The following is a 24,294-nucleotide window of genomic DNA, read 5'->3' as shown; positions in this document are numbered from 1 at the left end:
TTCTAGTTGGACCTCCGAATTTAATATTTGGACCTCCATCTTTTTTTAATTATCAATAGATTTTGTTAACTTATATGAAAAGACAAATAAAGACAAAGAGAAAAAAAATACTCTTCTTACCTCCCCTATAACATTCAATTTTTCCCTATTACCTATATAACTATATAATTTACCTAAAATAATTAAGTAAAGATAATTAATTTCTATACAGGGACCTATCCTTAAACTAAATTTATTGAATATCTTGGTGTACGTACGTAGTTTATTACTAATTAAAATCCAAGCTTTTAATTAGATTTAATCGATGTATATATATTATTTTTCTGAGAACCAAAGTCTTTTCTAGAACCATCCATATTGCAAAACAAACAAACAAACAAAAACTATAATCTGGATTAATAGAAAAATCTTTGTAATTGTCTACTTGTTCAGATCCTCCAAGAATCACTTTCTTGTTTCGTCACTGAAAGTACACCAAAAATATAGGCAGCTTACTCACACAATTCTCCATGATTGAATTGATAGAGATAAGAAAAAAAAACAACAAATTGTTGAAGATATATATTTAATTGTTCAAGGGTGTTTTGGTAAAATTAAGGAGGTTTACTTAGTTATTTAAGTATTCAAAAAAGTGAATTGGAGGTTTAATAAGTAGGAGAGGTCCAAATATCAAATGAGTGTTGCTATTGGGACCTCCAAATCTGCTCACTTGACCTCACTCAATTATGAATTATTAAATGACATATATAACCTATTATAAAATTACTATTAAGGACAATAATTATACCAAAAAATATTACATTGATTTTCTATAGACTTTCCAATTCAATAATATTAGATTGCATTCTTTATTATTTTCCTTATCTATTTTCATTTTCCAATTTCACTACATACTCATTAAAGCATTCATATATATTTAATAAGAATTAAAACTATGATTATGTGACATAAAAATGTATGATATAAATATTGAACGCATATTGGTGAGGGAAAACAAAACAAATCATATTATAACCTAAATCTAAGTCTATCCATTATATTTGTAAAAAAAAAAAACAAAAATGAGCTAGCAATTAAAAAAACTAAACAAATATTTAAATAATTAATCATGAGGTACATAAAATAAACATTAAGAAAAAATGATTAATCTTCATTTTTTTTACAGAGCTCAAACAGAAAGAAAAAAGTTAAAAAAAAAACACAAAATAGTTCATGTTATTTTCTTGTTGATTATAAATTAATTTTTAAAACTCAATACCTTGTGTTTAATTTTTTTTATTGAAAAAAATATTTATGTTGTCTGATAAAGGAATGGATATGTAATTAAGATTTATAGAGTAATTAATCATTGAATTAACTAAGTTTTTTTTTTTTTTAAATAATAGTTTGTTTGCAAATTATATGAGTGAGGTTATTTGAGGAAATTCAATGAGGTTTAATGAGTAAATTTAGTATTTGAAAATTTGATAAGAGATGTAAAAAACATAGGAGGTCAAGTGAGTAAATTTAGTATTTGAAAATTTGATAAGAGATGTAAAAAACATAGGAGGTCAAGTGAGTAAATTTGGAGGTCTATTAATATCAAATTTGGAGGTCCAACTAGAAACCTCACTTTGAAAATACGTACTTCTTTTGCTTGGATAAGGTTTGGTTAAAAAGGAAAGAAGAAAAAAAGATGTTTCCTTTCATGTACATTAGGAGAGCTTCAGTGTACATTAACTATGCCAAAAAATGCTTCAGACCATACCCCTCAGACGACAGAAGAGGTTTTTTTTGTTGTCTGATTTTTTTGAACGTCTTCAGACGACAGTTTTAACTATTTCTGTTGTCTAAATAGTATCAAAATCAATACTAGATCAATTTTTTTCAAGTTTGCTGTAATTTAGAAAACTCAGACAACAGAATTCTGTTGTCTGAGTAAATGAAGAAATTACTTCTTCTTGTGTGGACAAAAACCTCTTTTTGGCTGAACTAAAACTCATCTTTTAATAGACCTAGACCCGGCCCCGTGCTTTCCCACACTTGGTGAAAAAAAATCAGAAAACTCATTTTCCATCTCCCAGACCCAAACCTAGCAGCACCTCTTCTTCGATGCTCTTCCACCCTCGTTGGTCTTCCATATCGGTCTACAAACCAACAACCAAAGTCGGGTCAAGTCAAGTTCTTCAAGGAAATAGAAATTGAAGCGTAGAGATGAGAGAAGACAGTACGAAGAGAAAGAAAGTAGATCTGGTTTCTCAATTCTCCATCTTCTACCTCCAAGCATCATCCGGCGATTTGGGGATTTAGGGTTTCGAAATCGAAAGCGTCGTCGTTTTCTAAATGGCGTTGGGCAAGGTGAAGGAGCTCGTCTCGTCCAATCCGGTAGTCATCTTCAGGTTCTCTCTACCTCTTCATCTTCTTCTGTGTGTCTATATATATAGAATTGTCGATCGTTTTGAACCAATTTGGAAATTTGACAATAAGATTTTGTTTCGCAGCAACAAGCTTTGTCCTCACTGTGTTTGCGTGAAGCAGCTCTTCGTTCTAAAATTAGGAGTCCAGTACAATGCCATTGAATTGGACCAAGAGAGTCAGTACCCACTCTTTTTTCATTCGTTCTAAAATTACGGGCTTTGCTATACTTGTATCTTAGTCCTCCCCCTATGTTCATTCTTTTTTCTTCTTCCCCTTATTATTTTACTCTCTGGTGCTATTTGGTTGCTCGAGTGATTAAAGGATTGTAATTGTTGACTACAGGTAGAAGAACCCTTGGAGTATCAGTAAGATAGACCAAGCCGTGTCAGATCCAAAAGCACTTGCTGCATTCCAGGCTGTGCTTTTAAATTTGGGTGATCCAGAGCATCTGATATTTCCTGGGTTGCTATAATATGTCAATTAGTTTCTATAGCTTCTGCACAGTCTGGTTTTGAAATTTCAGTTTTCGGACCTCCTTTCTAGGTAACATTTCCTGGATCCTACATATCTCTTCTCGTGTTCTTATAATTCTATGCCTACATATGACATGCCTCAAAACATTTTAAGTTTGTTGTTAATCTCAGAGTTTTGCCTTTCTAACATTTGACCAAGTTGCATGTGCCCAACAAAAGTAGTTCAATATGTAGTGAATAATTAATATCAGCCAATGAGTTCTGTGCAGCTGTGATCACTTTCACTTAGAAGTTGTTCAAAATGATATATGCTGCATATATACAACAAACATTATTTCCAATTATATCAAGGTCATGACCGTGTATTACTTCTTTTAGGTATTTTAACCAAACACTTGCTACCATCTTTAGGAAGAAAGCAACAAACAGACATCATTGCCTTCTGTCAATCATGAAGTAATAGATTGAAAAGCTAATTAATCATATTAATTGTTGACTAGAATGTTGCTGTAGTTTAATCAAACTATGGAAGTGTCATTTAGGCAAATAGTTGAAAACAGTGAGCTACAATTTAAAGACATAATGGTTCAGTTTCTGGAATATCAGAGTGTTGACAGCAAATTATAATTGTCTATTAAACTTTTGTTCCAATCAAAAGTTTATACAAGTAATTAAAGTTGGTAGCATGTCAGAACACTCCTCATAAATCCAGCTATCTACCAATTACGTACCAAACAATAATTTATGATATTAAGCTACTACTTGAATTCATGAAAATCCCAACAATGAGAATGTATCCTCTTTCAAAATCAAATATGTCCAATAAGAATTGGTATTAGAACCTAGTTTTACTACTTAATAACCCTTGTGGACATCCACCACCCTCTATTAAGAGAGGCCAATCATCAAAATATATTTTGTGACTACTTTAAATGGCCCTGACCTTATATTTATTTTGAGCAACAAATTAAATAGCACCATTGTGGTGTAGGTCACATAATGGATTCTTTCTTTTCTGTAATATCAAGCAGGCGGAAGTGGATCATGGAAATTTGTTGGAAACTTGAAACCACCTATCTCTGGGAAACCCTTTCTGAGAAAAAATTCTGAACCATTCATGAGTTCTTGTACAAGGACCTTATCATGGAGTGAAAGATCGCAATATAGCATTTTTGGACACACTAGCTTTCAACTGTCATCTGCGACCTGCCATTCCATTTAGACATGCTTTCTTTGTTTGTTTAAATTCTTAGCAAGTAACTCGAACTAGATGCAGTAAAGACTCTGAGGCTAAGATTGGCTGAGGATGTATCTCTTGGAGGTCTGCTGCTCTGAGGTTCAGTATTATTGCACAGTTGTTTTTGTTTTTGCACATTTGATCTCTCTGAAACATGCCTCATCATTTATGATTTGTCTTGTTGAATTTTGATAAGTCAAGATTCATCATTTGAATTTTCGTTGGTCAATTTGTTCTTTGATGTGATTGCACTGTATTACAGGTTGTTCCAGTATGCATATGTATATGTACATATAGTGACAAATAGAAAAGTAGCCACCTTTAAGTAGTTCACTATCTTTCTGTTGCAGCTATCAAAATGATCATAGTAAGTTTTATTCCCTTAAGTATTTTTCTGGTGCTTGAAGCCAAAAGCTACCCTTAAATTCCCCCTTGGTGAAGTTACTTTGGAGGAAAAAGAAGAGGAGGAGACGAACAAAATGTTGTCTATAAATGGCATTGTTAAAGGCCAACTTTTGAACGGGCTCTGCACTGCTCACTATGTGGATGATGAGTTGAAGTAACAATACTCATTCAAGGTAAGGATTATGTATTATTCTGGTCTCCTCCTTTTTTTTTCACTTGCAAAAGATGCTTGGATTTGTTGCGTTGATATGCGGTCCAGAAGACTGCTTTCTCTGCAAACATATTCTGTTTCTCTTAGTTGTATACTCTATTCGGTTGTTTCCTCTTTGTGAAAATTGTTGCTGATAGTTTTTGAATTTATTATAGGATGAGTTGTCGTCTTTTATCCCATTTATTTCACTGCCTTCAAATGCATTGTCATTTCCTTTTAAGCGTCGCTTCGGTCCTTCAGACAAGTTGAGGTTAGTAATCTCTTCCATTTTTCTTTCTTCCCTGTAAGCTTGCAATTTTTATTCATTTCTTTTGGTTTTGTCTGTTGGGTTCATGATTCACTTGCTTGGTGAGTGGTGACAGATGTAAGTACTTATTAATATATATATATATATATATATTTTTGGAGGATAATGGAACGCTAGATATGAATGTTGTGTGAAACAAATGAGGTGCTTTATTTTGTGCTTATGAAATCCAATTCAGGTTGAGCTGGCCACTTAACATGTTCTATGTCCTTTGCTACATACCTAATATTGTTATTTCATGCGTGGTCCTTGTAATGTTGCCAAGCAAATCCTATCTCCAATAATTAATCGTTTTAGCATGAGTGATTCTTGTAAGTTGTTCCTGTCAAGCATTTAAGAATGGAAGTTGGAAATGGATGATTTGCACCTATCTGAAGCTATTCTGAGTAGTTTGAGCAGTTTCTGCGTAAATTTTGGTTCCTAATTCCATTGACCTTTTTTTTGCTTTTTATCTTGGTTTTTATTATATGCTGTTTTTTTTGTGAAGAACACTACAGGTATGTCAATGAATATTCCAATTGGAACACTGCCAATTGTAACTTGATATGTGAAAGAGGTGCACTTTTCTTTCAGGTATCTCATCCCTAAATTTTGGTAGAGCTTTTGCAGATTTGCTCTCTTAAATTATTTTAGTTTCAGCTATTTACATTATTCCGTAGCATCCCTTGACATGTTCTGATTTGACCATTCTTATGAAACCAACCATTTGTCTGATAAACACTGTTTTGCTTCTTACTCATCAGGAAGAGCTATAATTCACACCTTGTGTACAATGGTGAAATCTTGTTTAGAGGTAAACAAAACTCAAATTTCTTCTCATGTAGGTAATATGTGGTCTTAAAAATCTAGTTTAGACTTAGTTGGATGAGGACTACTTAGCAATACCATATATGTCCAGGATTTTTTTTTTTATCTATTTCATCTTGTTCAATTTATTTAATTTGACTTTATTTCTACTTGAATATTGTTGCTACGCTATAGTGTACATGCTGATCATGGTCAGGGGACAAAGGTTTACTTTCCTTCTCTTTTTGATTGTTTGTTGAATTGGACGTAGATTCAGCTCAAAGCACCGGCCTTTTGATCTATGTTTGGTATAAATTGTACTTTGTTGTTTGACAAACTATTTTCTCTCATTTGCTAAAAGTGTAGTTGTCTCTGCATATATTTTTTTAAATGCCTTCATGGCAAAGATAAGTGTTATGAACCCTTCAACAGAGGGATCAAATGTATATGATAGAAGGTTCAAATGTATATGGCAAAGGAATTTATTACTAGTTTCACCTAAAGTATAGGTCTTAATTGATCGATCCTTTTATTCATTTTTTTCTCAGCACAAGGTTCTTAGAGTTTCAGTTAGTAAAATCATTATCATTTCTGCAACTCTTAGAGGTATTGCTGCTCATACAACTTTCTAATTTAAATATACATGTTTAATTGCAATTGGTACCTTGGCAGCTGTCATCATCTTCATGTTTTGGTTTTGTATACTACATTAAACTTTCTTGTTTAACTCTTATCTATAGGTAACAGATATACGTCTGTTTGTTGAGCATGAAAAATATTATTCATTCCCATTTCTCTTTTTGAAATTTTTCTCCAGTTTAGTATACTTTTTTCCCCTATGTGCAGGTCTGCTTAAAGAAGCTTTCTGGATAAAATGGTGAAGCTGTTTATCTTCGCAGATATCCCCTTTGTGCATTTATATACAACTGATGGAAAGTGTTGATGAACTTAAATTATGCATGCAGTTGCTCTGTCTAGCTACTCTTTCTTTACCTTATAGGTTTTTGACTTGGTGCACAAGGTAAATGATCGAGATAAGATGGTTTTTTGGTTCTCTCGATCATAATGTAACTGTTGGCTAGGTTTAGAGTTGGAACTATGGATTGTATTTTGGATGATGTTGATGCAATTAATGAAAGGTAGCCATCATTTTCAAAGCTGATTTTAGTCCAATTTTATGGTTTTGATGATTGTAAATGACTGATGTTGAAATGGTTGAAAGACAACAGATATATGAAGGTTTATGTTATATCAAGAAAATACAGCACAATTTATGTTGTATCAAGAAAATAGAAACAACATAAACAAATGATCATCTGTTGTTTCTATTAAGTTCAAACAACAGAAAATTAGAGTTCAAAGAGCTCTCAGACAACAGAAATAGGTGGTTGATATGTTGTTTCTACCAAGTTCAAACAACAGAAAAGTAGAGTTCAAAGAGCTCTCAGACAACAGAAGAAGGTGATTGATATGTTGTTTCTACCACGTTCAAACAACAGAAAAGTAGAGTTCAAATAGCTCTCAGACAACAGAAGTAGGTGTTGATATGTTGTTTCTACCACGTTCAAACAACAGAAAAGTAGAGTTCAAAGAGCTCTCAGACAACAGAAGTAGGTGGTTAATATGTTGTTTCTAGCAACTTCAAACAACAGAATTATGTTGTTGCATACGAAATCAGTCAACATATAACTGTCGTTGTTCTTCAAATCAGACGATAGAAGCACCAACTAAGCTTAATATTAGTTCAATCAAACGACAGAAACAACAAAAACTCCGTCATCTTACATTAACTACATCGACAGTTATTTTTTGAATCCGTTGATGAAGTGAATTTCCAACAACATTAATATGTAGTTGTATGGTGTTTCAGACGACAGATAGACTCCGATTCTTCAATATTAGGTACTTCAGACGACAGATTACTGTCGTTTGAGTGCATTATCAACGACGGAGAATATCTGTCGTCTGAATGGCTTAGAGACGGCAGCCACCTAGACAACAGATTTTTACTTCATCAGACGACAGATATAATCTGTCGTCTGAAGGCTTTTTTGGCATAGTATATATATTCACTTCTGTAGAGTGATACTTGGAATTATAGCTTTTGTTGAAGACCATGGTTATCAATAGCCGGGATTATCTCTATACTTCATCTAAATCTATTCACATATTGTTCTAGAATGAAACTAAAGTCCATGCATGATTGGGATCTGAATATCGATATTGTAGAATTCCTTGAGAATGATGATCTTTACTGATTTCATTCGATTTCTTGTGCGTCAAGTCACCTAAAACTGTCATGGCTTCTGCTTAATCAATGACGAGGTACTATCTATTGCTGGAACCATTAGGTTTCAATCCAATACGAAATGCAAAATGGGAAGTTTTTAGCTTTATGCTTCATACATTGTCTTTTGACTCATTTATGGAGTTGTTCTGAAAAACATCATATTCAAAAATCAATAAAGTGGAGTGTGTTGAATTTAAAGTTTGTGCCGTAATTGTCTCTAAATTATTTCCCCAATTATGTGAGTAGAATGTATGGATATATTTTTGAGGGAGTTGATTACGGCACAAACCCTACACTTAATACTCTCTACTCTATTTTTGAGTTGGGCGAGTGCTACCTCAACAACAAAGTGTCTCAGGGCACCATGACTCAGTATACCAATTTCCGATGGCAATACCTATGAGATCTTTTACCAATTCCGACTGCCCGTACAAGACAATATTCAATCCAACCGTAGCCTTCAAAATGATTAATGCATATTCTGGTAATTGATGGTGAGGGGGCCGGTAATTTTCACAGATTTTGGGAGAGCAAAAATCGTATCCCATCACAAATTTAGAAGTACAACCTCCCTGCTATCCTCCTTGGGAGTTGGAACCTGATCTATTACTATGTTCGATCAGACCACTTACAACTTTCTTCTAATTATAATCTTGTTCAAATTTAGACTTAAGAGTACACCAATTGAACAATTTTATAGATTTTGATCTTAATCGATTATGAACATTGTTGAGGCCGGCATCTCAAGAATATGTACAGCAGATATGGAAAGATTACCACTCTATCTTAATTTAAGCTCAATGCCTTTTACTCTTTTACTTTTGGAAAAGGGGTCAGTCTTCGGACCTTTATACACAATCGTGAATGAGATACTAACAGCTAGACTGACTAACTAGTTGGTACAGATCAGTGTCTATTATTACTAAATAGCTAGCTACGGGCATCTTAGCCTGCGCTGTTGATAGCAGCCCAAGAAAAAGCTCTAGTACGTACTTCAAATTTATGCATCAACCTAATTTCAGGCACTATATAGTTATTGATTCCGATTGGAGGATCCCTGTACTGTACACACCAGACAAGTATGAGTTATCAGAGTTCGGGTTATCATATATATGAGCTGAGAAGAGCTTGTACATCAAATAAAAGACAGATATCGAGGATGAGGCGTGAACCAGCAGTGGGAGATTAGTAAGACAATGAGGAACAAGAAGAAATCTGTTCCTCTTATTTAAACGAATCTGATAACAATACTTGAGGCTAGCAAGAACAAGTATAGAGCTTCATCAACTTTGCCATCAAACATTCAGACCCAAGAAAGTAACAACTGTGAAATGAAACATTACTAATTTGACATATCACCGCATATTGTTACATTACAAAACAATGTCAGGCATTAATTAAGCAAACACTATGAGCTCCCGCAAGAAAAGACTGTGTACGTAGGATAATTTCTCAAAAAGTACCTTCATTAGGAACCATGCCACCCGCAAAAGACCATCAAAACCCTTAACTTTCCCTCTCCTAGAGTAGCATTCAATCCTCATCAGAAGATCAAGAAGGAAGGGGCATGACTTAACGGGTCCATGAAATTTTTCTTAACATGCCTAAAACCTTCCAATATTTTTGGTAGTTCCCTAGAAACAATGGCGGAAGTAGGTTGAAGAGTCATCCTCTCAAGGACAGGTGAACTTGAAAGCAGAAATTGGATGAAATTTATTGATAGTATTGTAGATAAAATGGAAAATATGAAAAATAGAAATATATTGCAGAGGCAAAGAAAATGACAGTCTTCGTTACCACTCTAGAGCTGCACTCAGCTATCTATTTATACTAGGGAAGCATCACTAGATGAGTGCCACGTGTAGATGAGCTGTAGGCCATAACACAACCTAACATGCATTAACCTAATTAGCTAATTAAGAAACGTAAATTAACTAACTGTAGCAGGAGGCTTAGATTAAGCAAGATGGCAGAAAGAAGACCATAGTTATCTCATGTAATCCTAATATTTCATTTTTGGCACTACCACAAAAGCTAGTTATTTTCAAAAATCGCAGTTGGGTGGATGTGCAATTCCGGTTGTCATCTAACCTCATCATGTTCTTCTCCTGTCCAAAGTCCAAACTACAATTTTTATGAAGGGTAGATTGAGTTAGGTGAAATCTGTTTTCAGTCTTCAATTTAGGTGCATAGAAAGTGAAAATACAAGGACATAATATGATTTTCTGGAAAACAGGGATTGCAGTGCACTGATCAATCCTTACTGGGCAGATATCAGAAATAACGAACCAAAGACCAGATTTTGGTTACACAGTGAAAACCTCAAGTATGAGATTAAAAACACTGCGGGGCTCTTACTCTTGAGAACCCAAAATAAAGATCATCATATTGAAAAGGATATGTTCTTTTACAAACTTTGAATAGCACTAGCTCGGCTATAAGATTCACACAAAATCTAATACAAAGTTTGTCTTCCTTCTAGAACTCCTTCACTTGAACGATCTTCAAATCTTGTTCTTCTTTCTTCACAGTCTCCCTACTGATCTCGAGAGAGTATTATGCATATGAAACTATGATCACAAACACTTATACATGGACCAAGTGTTTTGGCTCTTTGTGAAGACACAAACTCAAAAAAAAACATGCAAGACACCTACACTTATTCTTGCGTTTCTCCACCCTTTTTGCCGTGCATATTTCTGCAATATATATTCAACCAGCAGCCACCACTCAAACAAACCAGAAACAACCCTAATTAGACTTCTATTAGGAAAGAGCTTTTATTCCAAGATATCCATAAAATCCTAAAAACCCTAGGGAATCAAATACACAATTTTATAAATAGAAAAATATCTTTAAATAAAGAAAGTTAAACCTCAAGGATATTTTCCCGTTTTGTATGGAATGCCAACACACCAAGTTAATCAAAACTTGTACCTACAATCTCCCCCTTTGGCATTCCTATACAAAACATAAATTAGGACAAACTCTCCTCCTCAACAAGTACAGGAGGAACATCACAACTCTTCATCCATTCATTCCTGAAACATTTCTCACACATTGGTTAAAATGCATATATAAGATAGAATAACGTTATCACAGTTATGAATCTGCTTTCTCCCCCTTTTTGAATAGGAATGACAAAGGTAACTTACGTAGCGGAAGCGATAGACACTAGCCCAAGGCGAATCAATCAGAGGAAGATAGTTCAAGTATTAATACTCCCCCTAAATGTGATCATGTTATGAAAGATGCAATAATGAAATGCAAACACACAATGAGTGGGTTGTATCCAAATGCTAAGAATAGATTTAATTCGCATAGCTTTTCCAACAAGAGCAATACCACTTAACCATAAACAAGAGTGCAACAAAACAAGTTCACACGAGTGAATGGATTCCGACAATCACAAGGTAAGATAGAGAGTGATCGAGTATTCTATACCTCTTGTTGTGAATAGTGAACATATCTCAAGATGGGGTGTGTAATATTTGTGGAAACCTGAAAAGCAAGGCTCACATACGAAACACATTTAAGCACATAAACTTTATTCCCCCTTATAACACCGTGTGGGCATGATTTTGAATTTTTCTTTTGGCCTTTCACACAAAGTAACATTTTTGCTCAAGAAGACTACGACCCATGTAACAAGTATTATGCTAGCAACTCCCAAGTCAGATGACTTTAGGGTACTAGATGTAACAAGGACATCCCAAAGAGCACATCTACTTGAGTCAATAGTTTCACAATCCACCGGGGTGACCAAACCATTCCCGTTTCTTCCCAATCCTCACATCGTTCGTCACGACCGAAGCCTGTTTACTTTGGGAATAGCCTAGCCATGCTCCATTAACCAACTACATATATATATTTTTTTTTTTTTGTTATATAACAAGGAGCAACCAACAAGAGTAATTTCGTACATGAGCAATGAGAACAAGCCAACCATCAATTAAGACTTACCACCACTTAGAGTATGTGTGCATGTGAGGATTAATTCAAGGTGATAGAGAATATGTTGTTCAAGCTCATAATTACAGAGTGACGCAAAAGCAAATTCAAAACGTGCTAGGCACCTTATTGCACACACATTTAAAGAAAAGAGTATGGCCCTTGTCAATCTAAGTTCAAAATAATCTGTCAGACACTCGGGGATACAAACCACTATTTTTCAATCCTAAATTTCTAGAAACTGAACCTAACAATGCAGAAACTTAAAGAAAATGCACATATACTATCATGAAGACATACACCATGAATGCATGCAAAATGGATCAAATGAAGTGAGAGTATCAATACTTAGAGCATCCACCAACGGTGCTTCTAAGTGATTCAAATTGAGATATGTCTAAAGGCCTAGTAAACGAATTAGCTAATTTGTGATCAGTAGGAACAAAAGCACGCTCAAGCATATTATCAAGATTATCCATATAAGTAGAAAAACGATTGTTTGAACCTTTTTTAATCCAGATTTGCTTCTGCTTCGTTTTTGTTTCCAGATCCACGGGGATTGAAGCCAGCTTTGCAATCCTGGTGATCAGATTCAGACCCTCTTTGACAGGACCCACCCCGAATTTCACCCTGAAACCCGAGGTGGCCCTGTGGGGCCCACCTTAGGGATAACCCTACCAAAAATTCGGCAGAGTCACCTCTAAAATGGACTACCCAAAAACCTGTAAAACACACTAAACACTTCAAGCAAACCAACCTTATACTCCTGGAGCCACCCTGCTCCCAATTACCAACAACTCCACTTTCACAAAACACAAAACTCAAAAATACTAATCCCAAGGTTATGCAGAGCAATACTACAATACACAGGGATATAACAGAAGAGTAAAGGATCAAGTGATCCTACACTGCGGAAGTAGTGACAACTATGCCTCAAATATCATGTACGCCCGACCTCCACTAATTCGCCTGCAAACTGGGCATTAGAAACCGAAAGGCCCAGGGGAAAGTAGACGAAAAACGTTAGCGTGAGTGGACAAAAATAAACAATTTAAAGGAAAAAAATGATTTCCTACTTTCCCACAATTATTCTCTTTAATAACCGATGCACGCAACAATTAGAAAAATACATTTAGCTTTAAATCCAAGAATTCCAAAACGATAAATTGACTAGCCTCGCTAGTCGCCACATTCGAAAACTATATCGTAAAACCGAAATCTCATTTCTCAAGAAAGTAAGACCAGCCCCGCTGGATACAGTGAAAATCGGACTAGCCCCGCTAGTCAAGCAACAATAAAATATGGGGAAGAAGTTTCACCATACAAAAGAAGGGAGCCTTATTGGCTCGGGTCGGAGTGTCCCACACTCTAGAGCATCCCATGCTCTCCTCTACTCACCTACAAACACATAGTAAGTAGGGAGGAGTACTAATAGGCTAGCCAGTAATATAATATATATATGACGACCCTGGGTATGGTGGTTAAAAACCGATAAATCAATAAAGCTTCCCCATGTCCCACGTATAAAGACAACACGGGTACGATTCCCAACCGTACCCGGAAATACTCAAAGAGTCGTATAAATTAACAGCGTGTCCCACACGCTAAAGAAATAAGTAGATTGTCAATGAGGCATTCCCAATGCCAAAAATCGAATAAATAAACAAGAATTTATTCCATCGAAATCCCATTTCGAAAATCTTTCAGAAATCTCAAATCGACGATTATAAAGATAATATAAACAGTATAAATCTCGAAAATTACCTCGAAAATCAATTCGTCGAAAATCAACATCATTTATAAATTCGAATCCGAGCATAACAACTTCATAACCAAAACTCACAACCGGTATAGAACTTAAATACTTCATGAGAATCATTATTTAAAAGTAAATCCATGAGATAATTCGCAATTAACTTTATATGCTCGGAAAATACGTTAATAAAATAGAACACGCTTTAATAAAATAAATGCATGCATCACTTATTTAAAACAAACGTCCACTCACAGTACTATTGGCAACCACGCAAACGAGTTCCTTCATCTAACCGTAGCTCGCGACATTGCCCTGTACACAATTATATTTCCGTAAACGGCAATCCGATAAAATAATTACGAACTTAAACTAAATCCGAAAATCCCTATCTCCAATACTTCTCAAATTCAACCCAAATCTCTTCCACAATTCTAATTCCTCAATTTACATATTCCATAATGAAAACGAGGGAAATCCGACGGCCGGATTTCCCATAATTCCACCACAAAACTCCAAACTTCGAAAATTCACAAACAATTCCAAACTCCTCCAAAATTCACCAAACTTCATATATAAGCTCTATGATAATTATAGAATTTAACTAGCTAAAAATTGAAATTTATAAACTACCCTAGCCGCCGCTACCGCCGCCCACAGTGGCGGCGCCGCCGCCACCATCTCCGATGGCCACCAAAATTTGACAGTAGCACCTTCTCAACACACTGATTCAACTTCTCAACTACAACATTCCCAAATAACAATTAAAAACGGCCGAAATCGATCAATGAACAAAAACCCAGAAATCCTCAAGAACCCTAGAATTTCAATTCGTCGATTCGGCATCTACACAACAAATCGTGATACAAGGCCATAGGGGAAATGATCAGTGATGAAAACCGAACCTTCGACGGCGAGATGGGGACCGGAGGTGGCCGGAATCGCCGGAAATCGGCAAAAGCTTCAAACTGCAGCCGGAGGGGTTTTGGCTTCGATCCGTGGTTTTCCGGCCAAATCGTGGAAAACCAAGGTTGCTAGGGTGCTCGGAGGGAGGAGGCGCTCCTCTGGTGACCGGTGGCACGCCCTGTGGTGGCCGGAATCGCCGGAAATCGGAGGGGGGAAGGAGGAGGCCGAACCGGAGAAGAGAGAGCTCGGGGGGAGAGGAGAGAGAAAGAGCTGGGGTGGTTTCCGGAAATGGAAACCTACCCGGGTAACTTTCCATTTATATCAAAAGTTACCATGAACAGTAACTTTACAATTTTGGTCATAACTCTCACATACGAAGTCCGATTTTTACGTACCACATATGCACGCGCTCGGTTTAACGTCCCCTACAACTTTTATGAAGAACATTTTCTCAAATTTTGACCCGAACAAAAAGTCAACTTTTAGGGCCACTAAAAGTACTAAACCGAAAGTAAACGTGAAAGTAAAGGTCGTTTACCGTCCAAATGACTAGTAAACACGTGGATTTAGGTTCGGGACGTTACACTCTTTCAACTCAGCTTGCAGCGAGGCATGTGAGTTAATACCCATCGTTTTCCTCTAATTTTGAGTAACCCTGCGAAGCATATTGCACCTAGGACGTATGTGTCCTAATTTTCCACAATAATGACAAGTAGGAACAAAGTTTTTGGAGTTGTGAGTATACCTGGGCTGACAAAGTTTGTCAGGACTTACCTGAGCAACCTTTTAATAGGTTTGAAGGTCCAATTTACGTTCTGGTCTTTTGGGCAATTTGGGACCAGAATCAATGTCTTCTGAAGCATGTGATTGACCCAGCGAATTTTCACCTTCCACACCTTTTACAAAGGTCAAAGGCTTGCACGACTCACCTTCAAACCCTAACCCTTCTTTGTTGCCGTGAGTTTTACCAAATCCTATCATCTTGGAGACCTTTTCAGACCCTATGGAGAACTTGTTGAAGTTTTCCTTGACTTTAAGCAACTCATCCTGCAATTTCTCATTTTCAAGGGTTAGTGAAACATTTAAAGTGGATTGAGCCTTGACTTCAACCTGCAAAACTTTAATTTTATTAATGAGATCACCATGTTCCTTGTCCCCAACTTCAGACTTAACCTCATCCTGCAAAACTTTTATCTTATCAACAAGGTTAATACGCTCAACATTCCATTCTTTTAGAGAAGTTTCAAATTGTAGCTCAATTTTCTCTTTTTCTTCTCTTAAAGAATCAACTTCTTTTTCAAGTTTATAATTTTTTCGAAGAACAATTTTCGAAGCTTGATATAATTGCTTACACTTGACATTTGTTTCTTCATCAAGGGTATCATCTTCTAAGTCAGAATTATCAGAAACATCAATATTAAGAGAGGAAGTAAGAGCAAGATTTACCTCTTCACCATCTGACTGAGAGCCTTCATCACTATCACTCCAAGTAGATTTTAGAGCCTTGTTTCCACGCAAATTATACCTTTTATTGCCACAATCGGCAACAAGGTGACCAATTCCACCACACTCAAAGCATTTAGGTTTGTTAGGCAAAATTTTCAAAGAGTTTCCAAAGGATTTTTTATTTTTCAGAAAATTTTTGAACTCTTTTGTCAACAACGATAAATCCACATAATCATCAACAACATCTTTCTTTTTAACAGAAGAGAAAGCAATATTTTTTACTTTTTTCTCGGGCTTGATCCTCATCTCAAAGGTTTTGAGATTACCTATAAGTTCGTCAAGAGAATAGGTGTCTCGGTCTTGAGTCTCCTCTATTGCAATTTGCTTGGCTTGAAATTTTGAAGGAAGAGCTCTGAGAAATTTCTTGACTATTCGATGCTCCTCAAATGGATCATCAAGGCTACAGCATTGGTTTGTCACATTGAGAAGTCGAGCATGAAAATCATCAATTGATTCATCTTCCCCCATGGTCATGTTCTCAAATTCCAATACGAGTCTTTGAAGTTTTTGACCTCTAACCTTCTTGTTTCCCTCATAAGTAACTTGAAGTAGATCCCAAGCTTGTTTGGCTGTGTCACAGTGGCTAATTCTCATCCTCTCTTTCTTGGACAAAGCTGTGAATAGTGAATTCCTTGCCTTAAAGTCACAAGTTCTATCACGAACTTCTTCTTCTGTCCATTCCTTCCTAGGTTTGAGAACCCTTGCAGAGGACCCTTCTACTTTCTTTGATTCTTCGGCCTTGGTTGGGTGTTCCCATCCATTCTCAACTATATTCCACATGTTTTCATCTTGAGAGTAGAGAAAAGCCCTCATCATAATCTTCCATTGTGAATAGTCTTCACCATCAAACAAAGGCGGGCAATTTATAGAACTAGAGGCTCTGTTATATTCACGTTCCATCCTTGACCACGGATCAACTAAAAAAGCTTTAGAACCTGCTCTGATGCCAAGTGAAAATACAAGGACAGAATATGATTTTCTGGAAAACGGGGATTGCAGTGCACTGATCAATCCTTACTGGGCAGATATCAGAAATAACGAACCAAACACCAGATTTTGGTTATGCAGTGAAAACCTCAAGTATGAGATTAAAAACACTGCGGGGCTCTTACTCTTGAGAACCCAAAATAAAGATCATCATATTGAAAAGGATATGTTCTTTTACAAACTTTGAATAGCACTAGTTCGGCTATAAGATTCACACAAAATCTAATACAAAGTTTGTCTTCCTTCTAGAACTCCTTCACTTGAACGATCTTCAAATCTTGTTCTTCTTTCTTCACAGTCTCCCTACTGATCTCGAGAGAGTATTATGCATATGAAACTATGATCACAAACACTTATACATGGACCAAGTGTTTTGGCTCTTTGTGAAGACACAAACTCAAAAAAAACATGCAAGACACCTACACTTATTCTTGCGTTTCTCCACCCTTTTTGCCGTGCATATTTCTGCAATATATATTCAACCAGCGGCCACCACTCAAACAAACCAGAAACAACCCTAATTAGACTTCTATTAGGAAAGAGCTTTTATTCCAAGATATCCATAAAATCCTAAAAACCCTAGGGAATCAAATACACAATTTTATAAATAGAAAAATATCTTTAAATAAAGAAAGTTAAACCTCAAGGATATTTTCCCGTTTTGTATGGAATGCCAACACACCAAGTTAATCAAAACTTGTACCTACAGAAAGGAAAGTGAAAATGTTCTTGCAGGAAGTTTAAATCATATTTCTCAGGATACCTCTATCAATTTTCCCGTTTGGAATGGGAAAGAGATGAGAACTTGCGAAAATTCACTTGTCAATCAAGATACCTTATGAATTGTCTATTGAGGGGTTTACTAGAGGTGTTGATTTGAATTTAAACATACATGCACCTAAATTGAAGACTGAAAACAGATTTAATAAGTTACGAGAAAGGATTCAATGTGTCATGCCCCTTGGAAACATAAGAAGTCCTCGTTTGTGCAGCTGAGAGTCCTAGCCTGTTAGTAGAGATAGTCATCTTATTCATAACTTGACCATACTTTAACAAATACTTTGCCACAGTAATCTCATTTTGTAGTCCCGTGCAACCTGTTATGAACACGTTCTTGAGCCGTGAAGACAAACAAATTCCAACAAACTCTGATGGACGGAAGAAAGTGAGTTACATATAGTTGTAAATTCTAAGACAAAATATTCAATATTAGGCGATATGTTGAGCAGCTCTGGTAGCCATTTCCAACAAGAGTCGTAATAACACACTAGCTCCAACTTGTTCAAATTATTGAAAGCAAGCAGACACCCAGGCGGCGAGAACATGAAAAGTCATATCTTTAACAGTAGTAGAAATTCCAGCCTTCAATGCAGCAACATGGTCAGCAGTCAGCACTTGAATCACGCGACCAGAAGTGAATTTTGGCCACTGACTTCGAATTCTACATAAAATAATTTGGACGATTATTTATCGGTGACGTGAAGATTTTCTAGTTTTGGGGCACTGACGAACACATTGAATCCTTTCTCGTAACTCATTAAATCTGTTTTCAGTCTTCAATTTGTTGCAAGCAGTGTTGAAGTTTTGCAATTGAAACGGTTAATGCTTCCGTAGTTGTGGTGGTGTACTAATTGGAGATGGTTAATCTAGTAAATATGATGGGCAGCGGAAGGGGCTTTAATAGCACAGAGGTCTGGGGTTTCTTTGAAGCTGCATAGTGTACTGAAGTTCAGTTCAGATTTTGGACAAAGACGAAACAGAAGCTTCGAAATTTAAAATAGGGTATAGTTTGATATGGAGTTTAGGGTTTATTGTCTCTGAAAAAATCTCTTCCTCAAGTATGAAGTGGTACGGCCAACACATACTAAACTATCAGCAAAGCGAGACAAAGAAACTATAAGGGGAGCAACATGGAGGAGTTGAACTCTCAAAATTCCACAGTGAAACAGTTTAGAGAAAAGATTAGCCGAATGGGGGAGCTACAACAACTATAAAACTACTCAGTGAAACTATCTCTTTTACGAATTTCCCATGGAAATGCCTGTGAGATCTTTGCTTCCCATTACCAATTCCTACTGCCTGTACAAGAGCATTCATTCCAACTTGTAGCCTTAATGCATGTTCTTCTAAGTGACATAACTAACTATAACCACTACACATATACTAGTCAGTGAAGGAATAAGTACTTGTATCACTCACTTTCTTGAACAGTTAGGATTGCGTGATGATCTTGGCGCATCATCTTCCTCCCCAAATTTCTTCAAGACCAGACAACTGATCAAACTAATTATAAAGGAGCCATATCCTGAGATGCACAAGGAAAAGAACAGGCACTATCATGGCACCAAAATTCAGGACACATCTCTTCGATCTGCCCAACGTTTGATTATCTGCATGATATATGGTTCTCTTTGGTCAATCACAAGTTACTCAACATTTGGCTATATAGAGTAATAACATTTGTCTTCATTAGAAATCCGAAAAATTCAAGTGATATACAAAATGAGAGTTCCACATGCATAACATATTTTGCATTCATAACAGATGAAATACCTGGCCAGTCACCCTGCTGATTGCTTCCTTCGTGTTCGATCATCCTCTTTCGCCTCCAAATCTTTATCATCAGGAGGTGGACCATCCAAGCATTTCCATTCCAGGTTGGGGAAGTAGGCATTCATGATATTCATACACCGAATGATCCCATGGTTAATCAGGTCATTTTTCATCTGGGTAAACTCCTTGGACTTCTTGAAGTGCTCTACGGCAGCCTTATACCTCTCCTCTGCACCTCCTGAGCCACAGATGAGCTCAGCATTCAGCTCATCCACCTTAGTCTTTGTCTTCTCCAAGTCTCTTTTGAGAAAACCAAGCTGTGCCTCCAGATCTTTCACTTTGGCCCGTTCCTTCTCCAGCTCGGCTCTTGTAATGCTCTCCTTCTGCAACTCCCCAATGACATCTCCATAGGCATGAAATTGGTCGAACAAGACCTGAAAAACACCAAGCAAAGCACATTAGTAGCAACTGAGACAGGTTTTTTTTAAGTAACTTGATGGGTTAATACCTGCGCAGCCTGGGCATAGGACCTCTGGAGATGCTCGATAGGGTTCATACCCTTGGCTGGCTCTCTAACAGACTTCATTATAGAATTGACAAAGGGAACCAGAGAAGCTTGATCTGAGCTGGTTGTAGAAGGCCCAGAGCTCACCCTTTTATCTCTTCTCAGTTCAGCTTGGGCGACTTCGTCAGCTCCTCGCTTCTTGCCCTTCTTTGATCTTTTACTGGGAGTCATGGCAGCTACAGGATAAATATTATACCAAGTATGAAGGGTCAGCACCACCAATAGAGAAAAGACACCTAACAGAGTTCAGAGCTTATTCTTACCCTTCAACTCTGGAGAAACTAAACCACAGTTCGCCAAAGGGGTACCGTGAGCTAAAGGAGCCGGTCTTTTCCGAAGCACTGCAGTAGAGAGCAGAAGTAGGTAAGCAACAAGAAGCAACAAAAACAGGAAGAACTCGATTTTAGTTTGAAGCCTCCATGGAAATGCCTGTTAGATCTTGCTTCCCTTTACCGATTCCTACTGCCTGTACAAAAGCACTCAATCCGACTTTAGCCTTTACAATGAATACATATGCTTCTAGTAACATTTTTTCTTCTCGATATGTCTTCGATACCTGGCAATGAAATGAATTAACAGGAATCATACAGAGATATGAATACATGAAGGAAATGACACAATTATAGCATTGAAATCCAGAAAATATTTCTGCCCGAAGAAATGGTTATCTGCATAATAGTATTTTTTTATGCATAGTTACTGTTCTAGTGTTCTATTGGTCATTTGTACTCACAATTCCCTACTACAGATAGATCATATATCTTCACTAAATCTAAAGCAGCAAAATGAGGGATTCACATGCATCTTATATGTGCATATACTTCCCTTTCATCAGAAAATAAAAAGTCTTATGTTGCACTGGTACATTTTCTTTAGTTCATTCTTTTATTGTCTTTAGATGGATTTTTTGGCTAAGATTTACACAATATAATGTATGATCAAACAAAGTTACCTATAAAGTCTAATAATCGGCAAGAATCCCGGCAGTGTTATCAGTTATATTTTTGTGATGCTCAGACTGCTATCCCCCAATTCCAAACTTAGATCACATAATACTACAAAATCTTTTCAAGTGTTGTACCACACATCAGCTGATAAGAGCTTCACGTCCTACTCACGATTAGACCAATTAAAAGAATTTCCGCATTGTAGATGTGAAATAGCTGATAAAGTTGACCAATCAGTTCCATGTAACTGGAAATGACTGCGATAAAATAAATAGGCAACCAGAATTTACTCGATGAAGAAGTTATTGGAAGGATATGTTTTTACTTAGAGAAGGTTAAGGAGCTTTACGAAATAAAACTAATAGAAGAGTTATAGGGGTAGCTTTCCAAGTATTTAGTAATCAAATAACATCCTGATCTACAATCTCCCGCCCGAAAAAAAAAAAAAAAAAAAAAAATAGAAAAGAAGAGTTGCTAAGAGAGATTCCTCATAGGATTGGAAGCAGAGTACTTATAAAAGCAAATACTAGTTTAGAGAATTATTTGCATATCACAGTATTAATGTGAATGTGCGGACAAGTTCATATAATACAAACAAAGATCCTCCACACTCCAAAGTAAAATCTTATCTTAGAGATTTGGTATGATGAGATTACCTCAAGTAAAGTAGTTTGGTCTTCTTCTGACAAGTGGGGAAGCAAACGAGATAACAACACTTCTTGCCTTAATCCTGTAAATAAATTTTCTCCTAGTTTACCTCTTTTGCTCTTCTTTCTTTTACGTTCTGTCCATCTTATGTAGCTGCAAGACCTATAAAATTTTCCATAGTAGAATGACAATATATCGCCCATCTGTTTACTCCCAATAAATTTCTTCACCTGAAGGAGGTTCTTCCCAAATATATATAAAGCAAGAAGAAAACTATCTTTTTCTATGTCACTCCAGTGGTCAACTGAGGAACCAGGAACCAGACTGTACTGTCTGCCCTTACGCTTTTCATGCATTTCACTCGTCATTTCTTGTTTCAAACCCAACTTCACTGACTTACTTGATATCATCCCATGAGCAGACTTAATATCCATTGGCTCAGCACTGAGTTTTGAGTTGTCACTGTCCATCTGTTTGACGCGTTTAGATTTTAAAGAACCATTTTTGTTGGCTACACCAACTGCAACATCAAAAGCTACCTCTGAATCATGCTTTTTACTCTTAACTTCCTCACATATCCTCATTACTGGAATGGGTAACCCCATTAGAAACTCAAAGGGATCATCAGCAGTGATTTTTGGATTAGTTTGATGGTTTATAAGCCCAGAACAGTAAGATGCAGCTGATAGAGGGGAAATTTCAACCTGATATTCATTTCCTACTCTAGGGAGTACCTGAGGATCACTAAAGACGTCACATATAGCAGAAGCTTCTAGAGACAATGAGGGCTCACCATATTCATCCTCATTGAAATCCACTTGGTGGTTTTCTTCAACCGATTCCATCTGTCAAATGAGAGGGAAAAACAGGTAAAAATCAGTTATGAACTTAACAAAAAATAAATATATAAAACCTAAAGTTATGCCAATTTCAGATTTCATATCGGCTGATACTACTGTGATAGCATTACACCAAGATATGCGCGCTAAAATCTAATAAGTAAAACCCATGAAGGACACTTTGCCTTCATCACACAGTTATAAAATGTAATGCTTTCTACATAAATGAAAGATAGCTGTACACTTCTCTGAGTCCCTTCCTTTCAAAATATGGCTGGCTCAATTTTTCATTCTGTTCAATGTAACAAGCTTAACAACTACTATAGCAGGGATCAAAAGGAGCAAGAAAGATATGATAGTTCAGTGATACATTGTTTAAAGTCCAAAAGCATTAAAGCATTAGAGCTATTACTTTTGGGGCTGAGGTTAAAATTAACAGGTACAGAACTGATTCTTATCATAGAAATTTTGCAATACAGATTGAAGAACTGATATCAAAGGAAAGAACTCAGTTTTCACTAACCAATCCTTTATAAAGTATACAACACCCAGAATAAAAGCATGAAGCAGCAAACCCATATACAAACCCAATTATTCTTATTTTTTATCAACTAAATTGATGCCACCCCATTCAAAGACCAAAACTTTACAACAAATTCCTCAAAACCCATCAGCCACATTCATCTCATAAAGCAAACCCAACATAATCTCTACAAAAATCAACAGCATTCCAAGTTTAAAACTTCAACAAAAATAAGCACTCAGACATACAAAAACCACTGCTCCCAGTAAGAATTCCAATAATACAACATCAAATTTCACTGTTTTACTGTACAAGGAACAATAAAATACAGAGCCAAATTCAAAGAAAAGATTTCGGTTTGATCAGTATACCTCCATGAACAAAGAAGCAAACTTTAACGCCAAAACCCACTGAGAAAATGGGTCGTCAAATGCTAGCACCTGTGGACAAGTTTGGTTCAAAATTGGACCTTTGATATAGCCAAGCCACTTTTTATTTCACTTCAAAAGAAATACTGCCCAAAATGCTCTCTTTATTTTTTATTCTTTGGTGATTCTTTTAAATTAAAAGGAAATGACCAAAATGTCATTCTGCACTTCTCATTAGAATGACACAGAAATTCTCTTGCCTGGAATGTTTTGATTTACAATGATTAGAAACTAGATATTGATCTGTTACTGCATAAGCCAAACCATCTTTGTGAGCATAGGATTCCTAGCTGAAGAGCTTGATAGAATATGGGGCTTCGAAAAACCAGTCTCACAATGTGGAATTCAAAGGTTTAGTTATAAGTAATCACAATAATTGAGTGTGATTCAGCGGTAGCAATTCACTTTCTTACCACTAATAATTGCTTAGTCCCTTGGCGTCTATCTGTTGATTGGGTCAATTGTTGTACAATTCTCTCCTCTATGCAGATACGTTTTTCACATATTTATCGTGAAAGGAATCAAGTGGCTGACTGCTTAGCTAACTATGAGGTGGATCATGAGGGGCATTATTGGTGGGAC

General features: G+C 36.4%; 1 protein-coding gene across 1 annotated transcript; it reads right to left on the bottom strand.

The window, feature by feature from the left end:
* Positions 1 to 19,118: 19,118 nt before the first annotated feature.
* On the bottom strand, positions 19,119 to 23,763 carry LOC112200503. Its single transcript, XM_024341541.2, has 7 exons — positions 23,656 to 23,763; positions 21,931 to 22,767; positions 20,757 to 20,883; positions 20,591 to 20,668; positions 20,271 to 20,503; positions 19,763 to 20,196; positions 19,119 to 19,599 (listed from the first exon to the last, which is right to left on the bottom strand). Exons 1-6 carry the CDS (start codon positions 23,659 to 23,661, stop codon positions 19,771 to 19,773), a joined length of 1,707 nt encoding a protein of 568 aa, XP_024197309.1. The 5' UTR covers positions 23,662 to 23,763; the 3' UTR covers positions 19,119 to 19,599; positions 19,763 to 19,770.
* Positions 23,764 to 24,294: the final 531 nt, after the last annotated feature.

This window comes from Rosa chinensis, chromosome 4 (genome assembly GCF_002994745.2).
Source record: "Rosa chinensis cultivar Old Blush chromosome 4, RchiOBHm-V2, whole genome shotgun sequence".
Taxonomy (NCBI): domain Eukaryota; kingdom Viridiplantae; phylum Streptophyta; class Magnoliopsida; order Rosales; family Rosaceae; genus Rosa; species Rosa chinensis.
The sequence above is the reverse complement of the archived record's forward strand: the minus strand, read 5'-3'. Positions and strand labels throughout refer to the sequence as shown.